Below are 16137 nucleotides of genomic sequence, written 5' to 3'. Positions count from 1 at the left end.
TTCACAATTCTTACAGGAACATATGATATAGTAGATGATTCTCAATAACTCTTGTCTCTCTCTATTGACAGTCATTAAAAAGAGACACGCCACAGATCACTCATTCAGAGTCCAGGAACGTTTCCTGCATGTCTGTCAGTGTTGGGATTAAAGTGACAATGCAACACTCGCTTTGGGTGCAGCCATGTTGTATCATCATCTGCTGTGACCAGACTCAGAAAACGCTACGTTCTGTCCTCAGCATTGTGGGAACATGCGCAAAATTGCACGTCTACCTGCAATACACAGGAACGCATTGCCCTTTTGCAGACGTGCGGAGGTGTCATTAATTCTAGAGCCTCCACACATCTGCAAACCTGCGCATTTTAGCGCATGCCAAAATGTATGGTGCCGTAGCACCCGGCATTTTGGTGCATGATTTCTCAAAAGGGTCATATAGGGTACTGTATATACTTGAGTATAAGTCGTTCCGAGTATAAGTCGAGGCCCCTAATTTACCACAAAAAACTGGGAAAAACTTATTGACCCAAGTATAAGACGAGGGTAAGAAATGCAGAGGGTTAACAATGCCCATCTGCAGCTGCCTGACTCCCTGTGTCCTGTACATGTGCATGTGTCCTGTACATGTGTGTCCTGTACATGTGTCCTGTGTTCCTGTGTCCTGTACATGTGTCCTGTGTTCCTGTGTCCTGTACATGTGTGTCCTGTACATGTGTGTCCTGTACATGTGTGTCCTGTGTTCCTGTGTCCTGTACATGTGTGTCCTGTACATGTGTGTCCTGTACATGTGTCCTGTGTTCCTGTGTCCTGTACATGTGTGTCCTGTACATGTGTCCTGTACATGTGTGTCCTGTACATGTGTCCTGTGTTCCTGTGTCCTGTACATGTGTGTCCTGTACATGTGTCCTGTACATGTGTGTCCTGTACATGTGTCCTGTGTTCCTGTGTCCTGTACATGTGTCCTGTACATGTGTGTCCTGTACATGTGTCCTGTGTCCCTGTGTCCTGTACATGTCCTGTGTGCATGTGTCCTGTGTGCATGTGCAGCCTCCCTGTGGTGATCTCCATCCTCAGACGGCCGCCGGCGTGTGATGATACTGTTCGGCGGCCATTCCACAGTTCAAAAGCCGCGCCTCCTCCTCGTCTGTGATAGGCTGACCGCTGACTGCCTATCACGGACATTCTCTCATTCTCATACCACAGACAAGGATGAGAGAATGTCCGTGATAGGCTGTACACTGACAGCTGTTCAGCCTATCACAGACGAGCAGGAGGCGCGGATTTTGAAAGCTGGAATAGCCTCCGAACACTATCATCAAACGCTGGCCGCCGTCTGCCTGCATGACACGCTGATCATGCAGACAGACAGCGGTGACTCGAGTATAAGTCGAAGGGGACGCTTTCAGCCCCAAAAAAAGGGCTGAAAAATTCAACTTATACTCGAGTATATACAGTATATATATTATTTTGTATTCTTTTTTTTTTTTACTAGTAATGGCATCAATCTTTTAGCGGGACTGCGACATTGCGGCAGACAGAGTGGACACTTTAGATACTTTTTTGGGACCATTGACATTTATACATCGATCAGAGCTAAAAATAGCCACTGATTATGTATGAATGTCATTGGCAGGGAAGGGGTAAACACTAGGGGGCGATGAACGGGTTAAATGTGTGTCCTAGGGCAGTGGTCATCAACCCTGTCCTCAGGGCCCACTAACAGGCCAGGTTTTATGTATTACCTTTGGGGAGATGCAGACTAGAATACTGCAATCACTGAGCAGCAAATGATATCACCTGTGATGTATTTCAGTTATCCTGCAAACATGGCCTGTTAAGCCTCGTACACACGATCGGATTTTCCGACGGGAAATGTGTGATGAGAGGCTGTTGGTGGAAAATCCGACCGTGTGTACGCTCCATCGGACAATTGTTGTCGGATTTTTCGCGGACAAATGTTGGATCGCAGGCTTTAAAATTTTCCGCGGACAAATGTCTGTTGTCGGATTTTCCGAGCGTGTGTACACAAGTCCGTCGGACAAAAGTCCAAAGTACAAACACGCATGCTCGGAAGCAAGGACGAGCCAGAATCGGTCGGTCTTGTAAACTAGCATTCGTAGTGGAGAATTAACATTCGTGACGTGGCAAATTATGAAATCTTGAAATGCAGCGCACAATTCTCTTCTTCTTTAGTGGGATAATAATGAAGCTGCTTTGCTGGTGATACTGATGGAGTTATTGCAAACAAATTTTTAAAGGCTTTTTTTTCTAGTGATATCAAGAATAATATTATTATGTTATTTTTTTTTTTGGTGCAAGTTACCACAACACCATTATCCTGTAGTTTATAAGATCAAAGATAGAACTATGTTGGTGTCCCTTGTCAATTTTACATTGTATTTTTTTAAATGTAACTGCCTATTCCTAAACTGTCATTTGAAGTAAAACACACAGCCAAGTATTATTCTACACAATTTATTTATTGTGCATTAAAAAAAAAGAAAACAAATAAAATTAGACATGCTATCTGCCAATAGAACTTAACCAAAAAGTGCATTCTATGCATCCACTCTGTATATGCTCAGCGGACACAGACACAGCCCACTCTACTCTATGGGCCCTCTGATCCAATCCGCTCAGATGGAAATGGACGGATCCCCTTCTGTTTTTTTTTAGCGGATCGGATTGGAGGTAGGTGGGTGTAAGCGGACACAAGTCTGTTTACATCTGCCTCTTCATAGAGGTGAATGGAGGGTCCGATTGGGTCAGACCAATCGTGTGAAAGGGGCCTATACCCATGTATATTCATCAACTTACCTTTAATAAAAGTCTTCCATTCAGGTATCAGTCTATAAAGACTTCTGCTTTAAAACTTAATTTCTTCACTGAGCAGGGATCATCAGCATCTGCTTGTCTAAATATGTCTGCCCCAAGCACCATACATACAGTATATACACTATATTACCAAAAGTATTGGGACACCTGCCTTTACATGCACATGTTGCTGTCCCAGGCAGAGTACATTTGGTATCACTCCGCCTGTGACAGGAGCCGGCACTATACAGGAAGAATCGGCTTATGTGGCTCTGCAGCCGCTTGTTTCCTCTCCTGCCGGCTTCATTCACAACACTGATGCTCCGGGATGACGGGTCGGGAACCCGCAATCAATCTGGGCTTGCCAAGCCCAGAGCAGGAGGTCACGGGCGACATCAGAGGGCTCCGCGGGCCACTGGTTGGGCACCCCTGCCCTACACTGTGTGCATGAACAGAAACACACAGCCTCATAGCCTAGGATGGCAGGGCACTCCTCTGCTCCTCCCACATCCTTATCTGAGCTAGCAGACAGTACTGAGTGTCCACTCTTTCCTATGAAGACAGGAAATTCAGAGAAGCAGCACTGAGAGAGCAGGAGCCAGCATCATTGAAAGTTACAAAAGTGCTGGAATAAGAATTTTAAGAGATAGTTGACTGGGAATGTTTATTTTAATGTGTTCATTATTTTAAGATAAAAAAAACGCTGAGGGTTTATTACTATTTTAAACCAGCTTATTGTGAGATATGTTGGAAGTGACAACATACAAATGACTTCTGCTTTAAAACTTAATTTCTTCACTGAGCAGGGATCATCAGCATCTGCTTGTCTAAATATGTCTGCCCCAAGCACCATACATACAGTATATACACTATATTACCAAAAGTATTGGGACACCTGCCTTTACACGCACATGAACTGTGATGACATCCCAGTCTTAGTCTGTAGGGTTCAATATTGAGTTGGTCCACCCTTTGCAGCTATAACAACTTCAACTCTTCTGGGAAGATTGTCCACAAGGTTTAGGAGTGTGTCTATGGGAATATTTGCCCATTTTTCCAAAAGCGCATTCATGAGGTCAGGCACTGATGTTGGATGAGAAGGTCTGGCTTGCAGTTTCCGCTCTAATTCATCCCAAAAGTGTTCTATTGGGTTGAGGTCAGGAATCTGTGCAGGAAAGTCAATTTCCTCCACCCCAAACTCGCTCATCCATGTCTTTGTGGACCTTGCATTGTGCACCTGCCCAAATCATTTGGTGGAGGGGGGATTATGGTGTGGGGTTGTTTTTCAGTGGTTGGCCCCTTAGTTCCAATGAAGGGAGCTCTTAAGACATCAGCATACCAAGACATTTTGGACAATTTCATGCTCCCAACTTTGTGGGAACAGTTTGGGGATGGCCCCTTCCTGTTCCAACATGACTGCACACCAGTGCACAAAGCAAGGTCCATAAAGACATGGATGAGCAAGTTTGGGGTGGAGGAACTTGACTGGCCTGCACAGAGTCCTGACCTCAACCCGATATTGATATTTATTGGCTTGCCCGTGTAAGTACTAAGATCCACTGCTATATAGTCATCAATTATGTTCTAGCATGTTAATTCATGTTGAAAGTATGATTCTAATGAGAAATCTGTATAGAATTATATTGTTACTCCTTTATACTATATTTACATTTATAGAACAAAATATGATTGTCCTAAATGACATTAATCCTCAGAAGAAGGATGTCATCGTCTGAAACATGTTAGGCGTCATTTTACAGCATGTATTCTCGCTAGCCTAACCTTCGAATAATGGCAGCTAAGTTTCATGCCTACTTTTGTATACTGAGCATATTGTTATTAATATTTTTACTTACCAATTCTTTGACATTGTAATTTTATCAATTTGTGATTATTAAATAAAATTTTTTCTCTACACTTGTCATTTAAAAAGCCAGAGGGGTTATACTGTGCCTTGAGCACTAGGTTTTTTCTTTTGTTTGACATATTGGATTGGATGGACCAAGTCTTCTGCACACACTGCCAATCCTTGTCTTATTAGACCTCAACCCGATAGAACACCTTTGGGATGAATTAGTGCAGGGACTGCGAGGCAGGTCTTCTCATCCAACATCAGTGCCTCACAAATGCGCTTCTGGAAGAATGGTCAAACATTCCCATAGACACACTCCTAAACCTTGAGGACAGCCTTCCCAGAAGAGTTATAGCTGTTATAGCTGCAAAAGGTGGGCCAACTCAATATTGAACCCTACGGACTAAGACTGGGATGCCATTAAAGTTCATGTGTGTGTAAAGGCAGGTGTCCCAATACTTTTGGTAATAGTGTACAGTGGGAACAGAAAGTATTCAGACCCCCTTAAATTTTTCACTCTTTGTTATATTGCAGCCATTTGCTAAAATCATTTAAGTTCATTTTTTTTCCTCATTAATGTACACACAGCACCCCATATTGACAGAAAAACACAGAATTGTTGACATTTTTGCAGATTTAATAAAAAAGAAAAACTGAAATATCACATGGTCCTAAGTATTCAGACCCTTTGCTGTGACACTCATATATGTATAACTCAGGTGCTGTCCATTTCTTCTGATCATCCTTGAGATGGTTCTACACCTTCATTTGAGTCCAGCTGTGTTTGATTATACTGATTGGATTTGATTAGGAAAGCCACACACCTGTCTATATAAGACCTTACAGCTCACAGTGCATGTCAGAGCAAATGAGAATCATGAGGTCAAAGGAACTGCCTGAAGAGCTCAGAGACAGAATTGTGGCAAGGCACAGATCTGGCCAAGGTTACAAAAAAATTTCTGCTGCACTTAAAGTTCCTAAGAGCACAGTGGCCTCCATAATCCTTAAATGGAAGACGTTTGGGACGTTTGGGACGACCAGAACCCTTCCTAGAGCTGGCCGTCCGGCCAGACTGAGCTATCGGGGGAGAAGAGCCTTGGTGAGAGAGGTAAAGAAGAACCCAAAGATCACTGTGGCTGAGCTCCAGAGATGCAGTCGGGAGATGGGAGAAAGTTGTAGAAAGTCAACCATCACTGCAGCCCTCCACCAGTCAGGGCTTTATAGCAGAGTGGCCCGACGGAAGCCTCTCCTCAGTGCAAGACACATGAAAGCCCGCATGGAGTTTGCTAAAAAAAAACCTGAAGGACTCCAAGATGGTGAGAAATAAGATTCTCTGGTCTGATGAGACCAAGATAGAATTTTTTGGCCTTAATTCTAAGCGGTATGTGTGGAAAGAACCAGGCACTGCTCATCACCTGTCCAATACAGTCCCAACAGTGAAGCATGGTGGTGGCAGCATCATGCTGTGGGGGTGTTTTTCAGCTACAGGGACAGGTTGCAATCGAGGGAAAGATGAATGCGGCCAAGTACAGGGATATCCTGGACGAAAACCTTCTCCAGAGTGCTCAGGACCTCAGACTGGGCGGAAGGTTTACCTTCCAACAAGACAATGACCCTAAGCACACAGCTAAAATAACGAAGGAGTGGCTTCACAACAACTCTGTGACTGTTCTTGAATAGCCCAGCCAGAGCCCGGACTTAAACCCAATTGAGCATCTCTGGAGAGACCTAAAAATGGCTGTCCACCAACGTTTACCATCCAACCTGACAGAACTGGAGAGGATCTGCAAGGAGGAATGGCAGAGGATCCCCAAATCCAGGTGTGAAAAACTTGTTGCATCTTTCCCAAAAAGACTCATGACTGTATTAGATTAAAAGGGTACTTCTACTAAATACTGAGCAAAGGGTCTGAATACTTAGGACCATGTGATATTTCAGTTTTTCTTTTTTAATAAATCTGCAAAAATGTCAACAATTCTGTGTTTTTCTGTCAATATGGGGTGCTGTGTGTACATTAATGAGGGGAAAAAATGAACTTAAATGATTTTAGCAAATGGCTGCAATATAACAAAGCGTGAAAAATTTAAGGGGGTCTGAATACTTTCCGTCCCCACTGTATATTAATTACCAGCTCTGCGAAACAAACAAGGTTTTAAAAACTATAACATAGTCAGCACTATTTCCTTTAGTTGACCATATAGCATGTTTATGTGAAGCATGTTCAAAGATAATACATCCCCTTTAAGTCACAGTGGTATTGGCGGGTGGTGTGTACAGTGTTGGATACAGTTGGGTACACAGCGATATTGTCTCAATGGCCTGTGAATTCCTGCTGAGTAAACGGGTTCTGTGCCAAGGTATCGTGGACTTCCTGAAATGCCCCCCACTGACCAAACAATGAAACGCCCCGAGAATATTTGCTCGAGATCTGCTGTCTGGGTTCAGCGAGCAGAAAATCGAACAATGTCAGTCCAAACAAAAGCCACGCTATGCCTGACCAGCCGAGGGGAGGAATGTGGGATTATGTGACCGGCTACTGGATACTGAAAGTGTGATACAGATTTGTAATATCCCAAAAAGATACGACGAGAGGCCGAGTGATTGTGTATTTATCGGAGAGTCGTCCTGAATTATTGTTCAAAATAATTGAAAGTGTTTTTACTTTTCTTGCTGCATCGGGTATTCACATTCACAAAGGCCATATACTATTTTATAGCATCCCATTCCTTATACAGAAAACATCAACGGCTCCATCTATTCATCACAAATCCTAAAAAGGGGTTTGTTCTTTATTAAAGCGATAGTAAAATCAAAAAAAAAAAAAAGTTTCATCCTGTAAGGTAAAGGCATAATGTGCTAGTATGCATCGCATACTAGCACATTATCAAAGACTTTCCTTAAAGAGGAAGTAAACCCTTTTGGGTTTTACTTCCTCTTTTGCTCGCTGCAAAGTCTGCAAATTAAAAGCATAATGGACTCCGGCTCTGTGATTCGCCAGAGCCGTGTGACGTCACTTCCGCGCATGGGAGCCGCAAATAACGGCACAGGCTAGGGAAGAAACGGCACTTAGTTTCGTTTCTTCCCCGCGCATGCGCCGTTGGAATTTTTGGCGGACTACAAGTGAAATATCTCCTAAACGGCGCACGCTTAGGAGATATTTCCACTACCTATAGGTAAGCCTTATTCTAGGCTTACCTATAGGTAGAAGTCCAAAAAGTGGGTTTACAAGCACTTTAAAGCGGATCTTCACTGCATCTCAGCACCACAAACCAAAAGCATTGTTTAATTAATTTTTAATATTCAAAGCAACTCCCCCATCCATCCATGTCTCAATGCTTTATTTTGTTGAGAAATCACTTTGAAAAACAACCCCCTAGCATTTCTGACCATGGCCATCTTGAGTAAGGGCAAATGATTCTTGTAGCATTTACTTCCTGGAATCTATCTGTCCTTAGCTCAAGCATGCAGGGTTTTTTTTCGTCAGATTAGGCGACCCGTCAGATTTTGTAACGGAAGTTCTGTCGCCACCATCTTGCTACACCCTGCACTCGTCCACAGTAAGGATACAGTGAGAAGGCAGCAAGCAGACAGCGTATTGGAGAACTCTGGCTCTGACTTGGCAGAGGTTGTATTAGACCTCTGCAAAAGAGACCACGGCTTCCCCACAAAGAGGAAGGGTCCCATTCTGTAGCTGTTGGCAGGGGACAGGCTTCTCTACTCAGGATGTAGTTTCTTTAGAAAGAAAATGGAACTGTAATGCCCTGTACACACGACCGGTTTTGCCGTCAGAATAAATTCTGAAGGTTTTTACGATGGAGTTCCAACGGAATTCCACTCAAGCTGTCTTGCATACACATGGTCACACCAAAGTCCGACTGTCCAGAATGCGGTGATGTACAACACGTACGACGGGACTAGAAAACGGAAGTTCAATAGCCAGTAGCCAATAGCTTCCGTCTCGTACTTGCTTCAGAGCATGCATCGTTTTTGGTGCGTCGGAACAGCATACAGACGATCAGTTTTTTCCGATAGTAATTTGTAACATGTAACATGTTCTCTATCTAAGTCCGTCTGAATTTTCAACAGAAAAAGTCCGATGGGGCATACACACGATCGGAATATACGATGAAAAGCTCCCATCGGGATTCTTTCTGTCGGAAAGTCCGCTCGTGTGTATGCGGCATAAGACATTGAACACCTCTTGTTTAAAGCACCTGGAAGGTATATAGCTTAAGCTCAATTGGGATTTAGGTTTTAGTAGAAGGAGCCTTGTATTTCTTTCCTTTTGTGCCCCAATAGGGCATCCATACTAATCTGCTTTATAGCACAGATATGGCCTTTTACCAAGAGTGGTAGCCACTTGGCTGTTCTTGGTGACATCAGTGAAAATAATTTGCAATAATTTGCAGTATATGAGACTTTGCCATAGATGGGCAGATCTACAGACAAAGAAATATTTGAGTTCGTCAATTTGTAGTGATAAACGATTGATGTCCACTTGTGTTTTATACAGGTGTGAGAAGTCGACAATTCGCAGGAGCTGAAGATTCCGCAAGACAGGATGCCTATACTGAATTTCCTAATCCTCTGCCTCATCCACTTCTTCATCACACTGAAACCCAGCGCTTTTGCCAGAAATGTCAATTTCCATAATGTGAGACCACCTGCAGATCGTAAGTAGCCTTTCTATTGGCTATTGCCAGTCTACTCTGAGGATAATATAGTTACATATAAATTTTATGGTCAATGGCCAACCAGCTGTTTTTGGCCATTCCAATTGGTTGCTCAACAATCAGGGCTTTTTTTGCAGCGGGAATGTGGGGGAACGCAGTTCCGGCACCTCCAGCATTAAATGTATGTAATGGCAAAGGGTACTAGGGTGTGCTAGAGGGTCTATTGATGCTTGCTGCTGGGGGATCGATTGTTGCTGGGGGAGACTCTATTGTTGTTTGGGGGGGTCTATTAGTAGTGGGTCTATTGTTGCTGGGGGGTCTTATGTTGTTGGGGGAGATCGATTGTTGCTGGGAGGAATCTACTGTTGAGGGAAGAGTCTACTGATGCAGGTTGCTGGGAGATCTATTGTTGCTGGGTGGGTCTATTGTTGCTGGTGGGAGATTGATTGTTACTGGGCGGAGCTTATGTTGTTGGGGGATCAATTGTTGCTAGGAGGGATATACTGTTGAGGAAAGAGTCTACTGATGCAGGTTGCTGGGAGATCTATTGTTGCTTCAGGGGTATTTGTTTTTGTTGCCACGGCTCTAGTGTTGATGGAGGGATCTGTTGTTGCTTTTGGGGGACATTTTGTTGTTGGGGGGTCTATTGTTGCTGGTTTCAGGAGATCTATTGTACTGCCTAACTTGTTATTAACACATTCCTACAAATTACACTTGCAAATTACAATGATGCGTGATTCTTTATTCTCTAAAAGGGGTGGTACTGGGAGGTGGGTAGGGGGTAGAACCCAGGGACAATGCTCGGAGGTGGGTAGGGGGCGGAGACAAGGGGTGACTTGGAATTGGGGAGTACCTGCACCTATTCTCTGAGATAAAATGCCCTGTCAACAATACCAGTCACTCAGCAGCCTCAGACTGGTTATCTTTCAATTCTGGGATTTGTTACAAGAGCTGAGCTGTGCCGGTGTCCTCAGAGGCTGCTGGGAGATCCTGTTATTTGCCTTTGTCTAAAGTTGCAGGACTGAGTGTCAATTTTACCAAGATCACTGTTAAAAATAGGCAGAAATTGATATTTTCCATAAAATTTCCAATGGAAGCACCTTGATCTTGCCGTAGCCTCCCTGGCGGTTTTCCCGAGTGTGGCTCGGGGTTAAATTTAAGCACCATTAGCGGTAACCCCGAGCCACACTCGGGATTGCATTGCAGGATCCTGGTGCGGTATACTTACCTTGTCCCCAGGATCCTGCGATGTCCCCCCGCGGTGTCTGCGGTCTCTGTCCTCCTCCCGAAACCACTCCGTGCCAGGCTCCGTTCCCTGCGAGCGTCGCGACGCACGGGGGCGGAGCCTGGCGGCAAATTAAAAAAAAATGTAAAAATCATAACACATACAGTACTGTAATCTTACAGATTACAGTACTGTATGAAATCATTCCACTTCCCTTTTGTCCCCAGTGCTTTGGCCCATGCCCTGCATGCAGTTTTATATTATATATACTGTTCTTTCTGCCTGGAAACTTGAGATTGTCCATAGTAACCAAAAAGTGTTCCTTTACATCAAAAGTGGCTTTAGACCAGCAAGAAAACAGCGATAGTAAATTAAAACACTTGCAGAATTGAGCGATAGTGAATTGTGGGGAAATTTATTTTATTATTATTATATATATTTTTTTATTATTATTTATATTTATTTATTATATTATAATTTATGATTTTGTGTTTCAAACTTCATCATACCCGGGATATCTACTAGACTCTTGGTGGACAGATATAAGTGTGTTATTGTTAAGAATTACAGACCTACAATATAAAACGCCAAATTTCCATGCAAAATAATTGTACCGCTTTCAGCACCTAAAATCCGAAATAATCATACCGCCAGGGAGGTTAAAGAAAATCTGTAAAGCTACACTGTAGGCAGACATAAATGGTCATCAATTTGTTCTGTTATAGTCTTAAAAAAATATATTATTTAAGCCCAACTCTGGGCAGATAAAAAATGATCTTTTGCAGTGGGGACTATGCCCACACTACAAGGGTCAATAGCTCACCCAGTGGAGAGGAGAAAACATTTTACTTATCTGATCCTCTACTCCCTCCACTATAGATGTTCCCCCAAAATCTGAGCGGTGGACTATCTCTCATTTTCCTCACATCCAGGGCAGGGCTATGGACCCTTCTCTGGTCTAGATGATGTCAGACTCTAGACCTGGGGGCTTTAAATTATGGCCCTCCAGTTGTTCAGGAACTACAATTCCCATCATGCCTAGTCATGTCTGTGAATGTCAGAGTTTTACAATGCCTAATAGGATGTGTAGTTCCACAACAGCTGGAGGGCTGTAGTTTTGAGATCCCTGCTTTAGACTACAGAAGCGTGAGGGTGCAGAAGCTTCATGGCCCAGTCTAGCTGCAGGCAGAAGCGGAGGATCAGGTAAGTATATTTCCTTTTTTTTCTACCCTAGACATGAATAAGCAATTAACCCTTACAGTGCGGGCACAGTCCCACTGCAAGGGATCACTTTTTTCTTTGCTCAGAGTTGGGCTTTAAATGTATTTTTAAACAAAGCCATTCTCAGGAGCTGAATCTTTTTTACTATCTGCATCTAGTGAACCCCAGCACAGCAGTATTTAGATTGAGAGACAGAAGACCAACAGCCTGAGCCAGATAGGTTACATTCAGTGCTGCCAGTCTGACAATTGGAGTCTGCTGATTGGAAGAAAGAGCAGAGTGGGCAGAGCAGAGATCTCATCCTCGTAATGATGTATTTTCAATGTTCAATCAGCAGGCAGGGGGAGGGTATGACATGGACATCAGACTCATCCCGTGAATAGTAGGAATAGCATTCCTACTAGCTATGCGGGTGATACAGTAGGGCTACTCAGGGGGACTCGACATTCCAGCTGCAGGACCTCTACTTTTTCCAGGGGGATCTACACCCATCATGACAGACTTCGCCCAGAGGGCCTTCAGGGACTCGATCCTCCAGCTCAGGTTCACTGCCCTGGACCTGTATAGCACCCTACTGGATACACCTTGGCAGTGCATCCTTGGGGTCCAGTGCCAGATGGCAACATTAGAGGACATCCTTGCATTATGTCCAGTCTTTGTTCAGTGTGGGGTTGGGTACCATTCTACTGAACGATTATAGCTCTAGGAATGAATCTGGATAGAACCAGTCTCCTGATCCCTGTTGAAACCTTTGAGAATCTTGTAGAGTAATGCAAAGAGCTGCACATTAGTGACCATCACCCTCAGACACTGGAGGCCCTAGTAATATCTAGGAGGGGACTTCCTGTCTTTTTGCCAACGTCCAATCACCTGTAGGTGGCACATAACCCTGTTAGTAAGGAATGGTAAAGCTGCTCTGTGTACTGTGGTGTATGACCAAGAAATGTATGCTTTCATTGGTTCAAGCTGGACTAATGTAACTATGCATAAAAAGCATACCTGGAGTTCAGCTTTAAATAAATAATAAAAATCCAGCAGAGAGAGTGGGAGACCTTCATAAAGGCCACCACTGGAGTGCAGATCTGGAAACTCACCAATAGCATCCCCAAGGGACATAAACTGAAGGTGTAGTCCTCAAGCATCTACCAAAAACCCAAAATACAGTGTTGTATGTAATGTCCTTTTAACAATTGATAGTTTTTCTGCTTTGAGGTTTATTATTTAGATATATTAATATACATGCATATTTTTGTTATAGCTTCCCCATTTCCAAACAGTTTCAAGTGTTTTACGTGTGAGAAATCCAGTGACAATTACAACTGCAACAGATGGGCGGAGGACAAGTGGTGTCCACCAAGTGAGTGCCGTTTTCACACCTGTGTCTATTGATGTTATTAGTTTTATAGGACAATAGCCAAATTTACAAAGCTGACATTTCCTCGGTGTAGGATGAAAGAGACAGAGAGCTGCTATTCGCTTTATTAACATCCTCAAGAGATGTTGCTAGGATGAGGTTGGAGAAAGGAAGAGAAATCTTAAATGGACTCTCAGTATTTTCTTGCCGTACTTTTCTCTCGAAAACCATCTTTCAGATGAAAAGTTCTACTCTTGTAAATGGTTACTTTGTAAATCAGAGTAATGCCGCGTACACACGGTCGGAATTTCCGACAACAAATGTTCGATGTGAGCTTGTTGTCGGAAATTCCGACCGTGTGTAGGCTCCATCGGACATTTGCTGTCGGAATTTCCGACAACAAATGTTTGAGAGCTGGTTCTCAAATTTTCCGACAACAAAACTTGTCGGAAATTTCGAGCGTGTGTACACAATTCCGACCCACAAAAGTCCACGCATGTTCGGAATCAAGCAGAAGAGCCGCACTGGCTATTGAACTTCATTTTTTCTCGGCTCGTCGTACGTGTTGTACTTCACCGCGTTCTTGACATTCTGAATTTCTGACAACATTTGTGTGACCGTGTGTATGCAAGACAAGTTTGAGCCAACATCCATCGGAAAAAAAATCCACGGTTTTGTTGTCGGAATGTCCAATCGTCTGTACGTGGCATAAGACAAGAGATGGCAGAGGGCAGATGGATATTCAACATGTGCAGCATAGTGGCTCAGTGGTTAGCACCGCGGCCTTGCATCACTGGGGTCCTCAAATCCTGGCCAAGACTTAGATAGTAAGCTCCTTGAGCGCAGGGACTGATGTAAATAAAAAGTATGTAAAGCTCTGCATAGATTGAAGGTTCTATTGAAATATTTGCAATAAATAAATATACTAGTGTCTATACTACAGACAGTTGCCTGCCAGCCCAATGCTCTTACTTGAAACAGTCACATGGACCAGTTGGGAACTTTTGTCCAGTCCTTCTTGTCCCCCCCCCCCCCCCCCATTTATAAGCTGGTGCCAACTGCGTCTAGGTGCTCCTCTCCATCTGCATAGCAATAACACTAGCAATTGTATCTATGGATTGAGTGGTGGAGACCTGCCTGAGAGTCAGATGTTTAGGGGCAATTTATATTTGGGGATGGACATTACCCCAGAAAATTTGGGCTTTTTTTAAAAAAGAGTGGACCCCAAACTTTACAGTTCTAAAATTCAATTCAACGTCCCAGTTAAATGTAATAGTCACCCAAATCTTATATTTACGTTTTCTGCATTTTGAATTGCATGCTGACTTTGGATAGTTCACATTTAATCTTAGATATTATGGATCCACCGATATTGGTAAGGTATTGGCATCAGTATTATGTGAATGTAATATAATGTGAAAAAACTGCTAAAAGATCTTTATGGTAGAAGAGACCCTCTGTCTTTTCTGCCATAAAATATTTCCCCCCTGCCCCCTAGCAGTATTTTACATTTACATTGCATGCGGCAATTACATAAGCTTAACCTGGCCAATCAAGGTGGCTGAAGACTTCAAAACCCAAAGAAAACAGGGAGGAGATAGAGGCACCAGCAATGGCGTGATAAGGACGTGTCATGGACGATGCAGCGCTGGAGAGGGGCACTTTACAAGGTAAATGTGCCATAATATGAGAATATGCTGTGGACAATTGCGGTACTGCACACCGCAGAGGCTTGACTCCTGCGCGTTTTGCGAGACAACACTCGCAAACCGAGTCAGGATTTAAAAAAAAAAAAATTGCTCATATTGCGAAACGCTCGTTAACCGCGTTACTCACAATCCGAGGTTCCACTCTATATCACAACGGCTAAATCTGTGTCTGTAGTGCGTGTTCAAACCTTAATACATAAGTAATAATATAAATATTAGATTTTTACTCCAGGAGTATATAAGGAGTTTGGCAATTCTAAAGAAATGCTTAAATAATGCATTCAAATTTAACCAACCCCATTCGATTTTAGTTGACTAAAATGTACACTGGAGACTTTAGTTGCCTAAAATACGACAAAAACTAAAACAGTTCAGATGCCTAAAATACGACTAAAACTAAAATGGCTTTTTAGTCAAAAGACTAAAATACGAGTAAAACTAAAATGGCATTTTAGTCAAAAGACTATAACTAAAACAAAATCAAAATTTGATGTCAAATTGAACACTGTACCTAATAAAAGAAGAAAGAAGACTAAAACTGCAGTTAAATAATCCAAGTTATACTTGGTGGTTGTAAACCCTTACATATGCCCAGTGAAGTGACTGGCCTCGGGCAATACATTGAGATAAGTTGTACCTGTTTACCTGCAGCTCTTTCTACTCTGCATCCATTCAAAGTCCAGAATTTACACCGCATTTCAGAAGGCAGGGAACAGGGATCTGATTTCACACACAGCCCAGCATAGAGGAAAGATCTGAGTGTAAACTGAGACCTGAGTGGAGGGAATGGACTCCCCCCTCTCTACACAATCTGATAGAGAAACATGCAAAGCCTAGGCTGTCAATCACCTGCTGTGTGCTGAAGGGTGGTGAGGCCGTCTCCCAGGATCGTCTGGTGTCCGCCTAGACTGCCAGAAATGACCCCCGAAGATAGCAGAGAAATGAGAGAAGAGACAGAAATCACACTTGTTGCTTTGGATAGAGCCAAGTACACACTTTAAAAGGATAGGCTTTGTTCATTTTTCATTACAAAGGATTACAACCACATTAATGCAAGCGATTCTTTGTTTTATGTTACAGATACACATTACTGTAAAACAGTGCACCACTTCACAAGCCATGGCAAAAGTAAATCCGTCGCCAAAAAATGTGCCAGTCGGGAAGAGTGTCACAACGTGGGATGTCACCATCATCGGGACTCAGGACATACGGTGAGGATGTCATGAACTGAAGCATTTGTTATTTTTAGATCTTTTGATTAAAAGAACACATTCTATTTCATTTTTGTA

The 16137-nt window shown here is 43.1% G+C and overlaps 1 protein-coding gene across 2 annotated transcripts in view; it reads left to right on the top strand.

Annotated features, from left to right (window-relative positions):
* The window catches only part of LYPD6B (LY6/PLAUR domain containing 6B), a 110603-nt gene that overhangs the window by 86996 nt on the left and 7470 nt on the right, over positions 1 to 16137 (top strand). For both annotated transcript variants that reach the window (XM_073634208.1, XM_073634209.1), the window contains 3 exons: positions 9180 to 9339; positions 13044 to 13142; positions 15929 to 16059. In XM_073634208.1, the coding sequence (XP_073490309.1) occupies positions 9228 to 9339; positions 13044 to 13142; positions 15929 to 16059 (342 nt within the window). In that variant the 5' untranslated portion in view covers positions 9180 to 9227. The remainder of the gene's footprint in view (positions 1 to 9179; positions 9340 to 13043; positions 13143 to 15928; positions 16060 to 16137) is intronic.

Source organism: Aquarana catesbeiana, linkage group LG06 (genome assembly GCF_042186555.1).
Source record: "Aquarana catesbeiana isolate 2022-GZ linkage group LG06, ASM4218655v1, whole genome shotgun sequence".
Classification (NCBI taxonomy): domain Eukaryota; kingdom Metazoa; phylum Chordata; class Amphibia; order Anura; family Ranidae; genus Aquarana; species Aquarana catesbeiana.
Note: the sequence above shows the minus strand (reverse complement) of the source record. Positions and strands in the feature narration are given on the sequence as shown.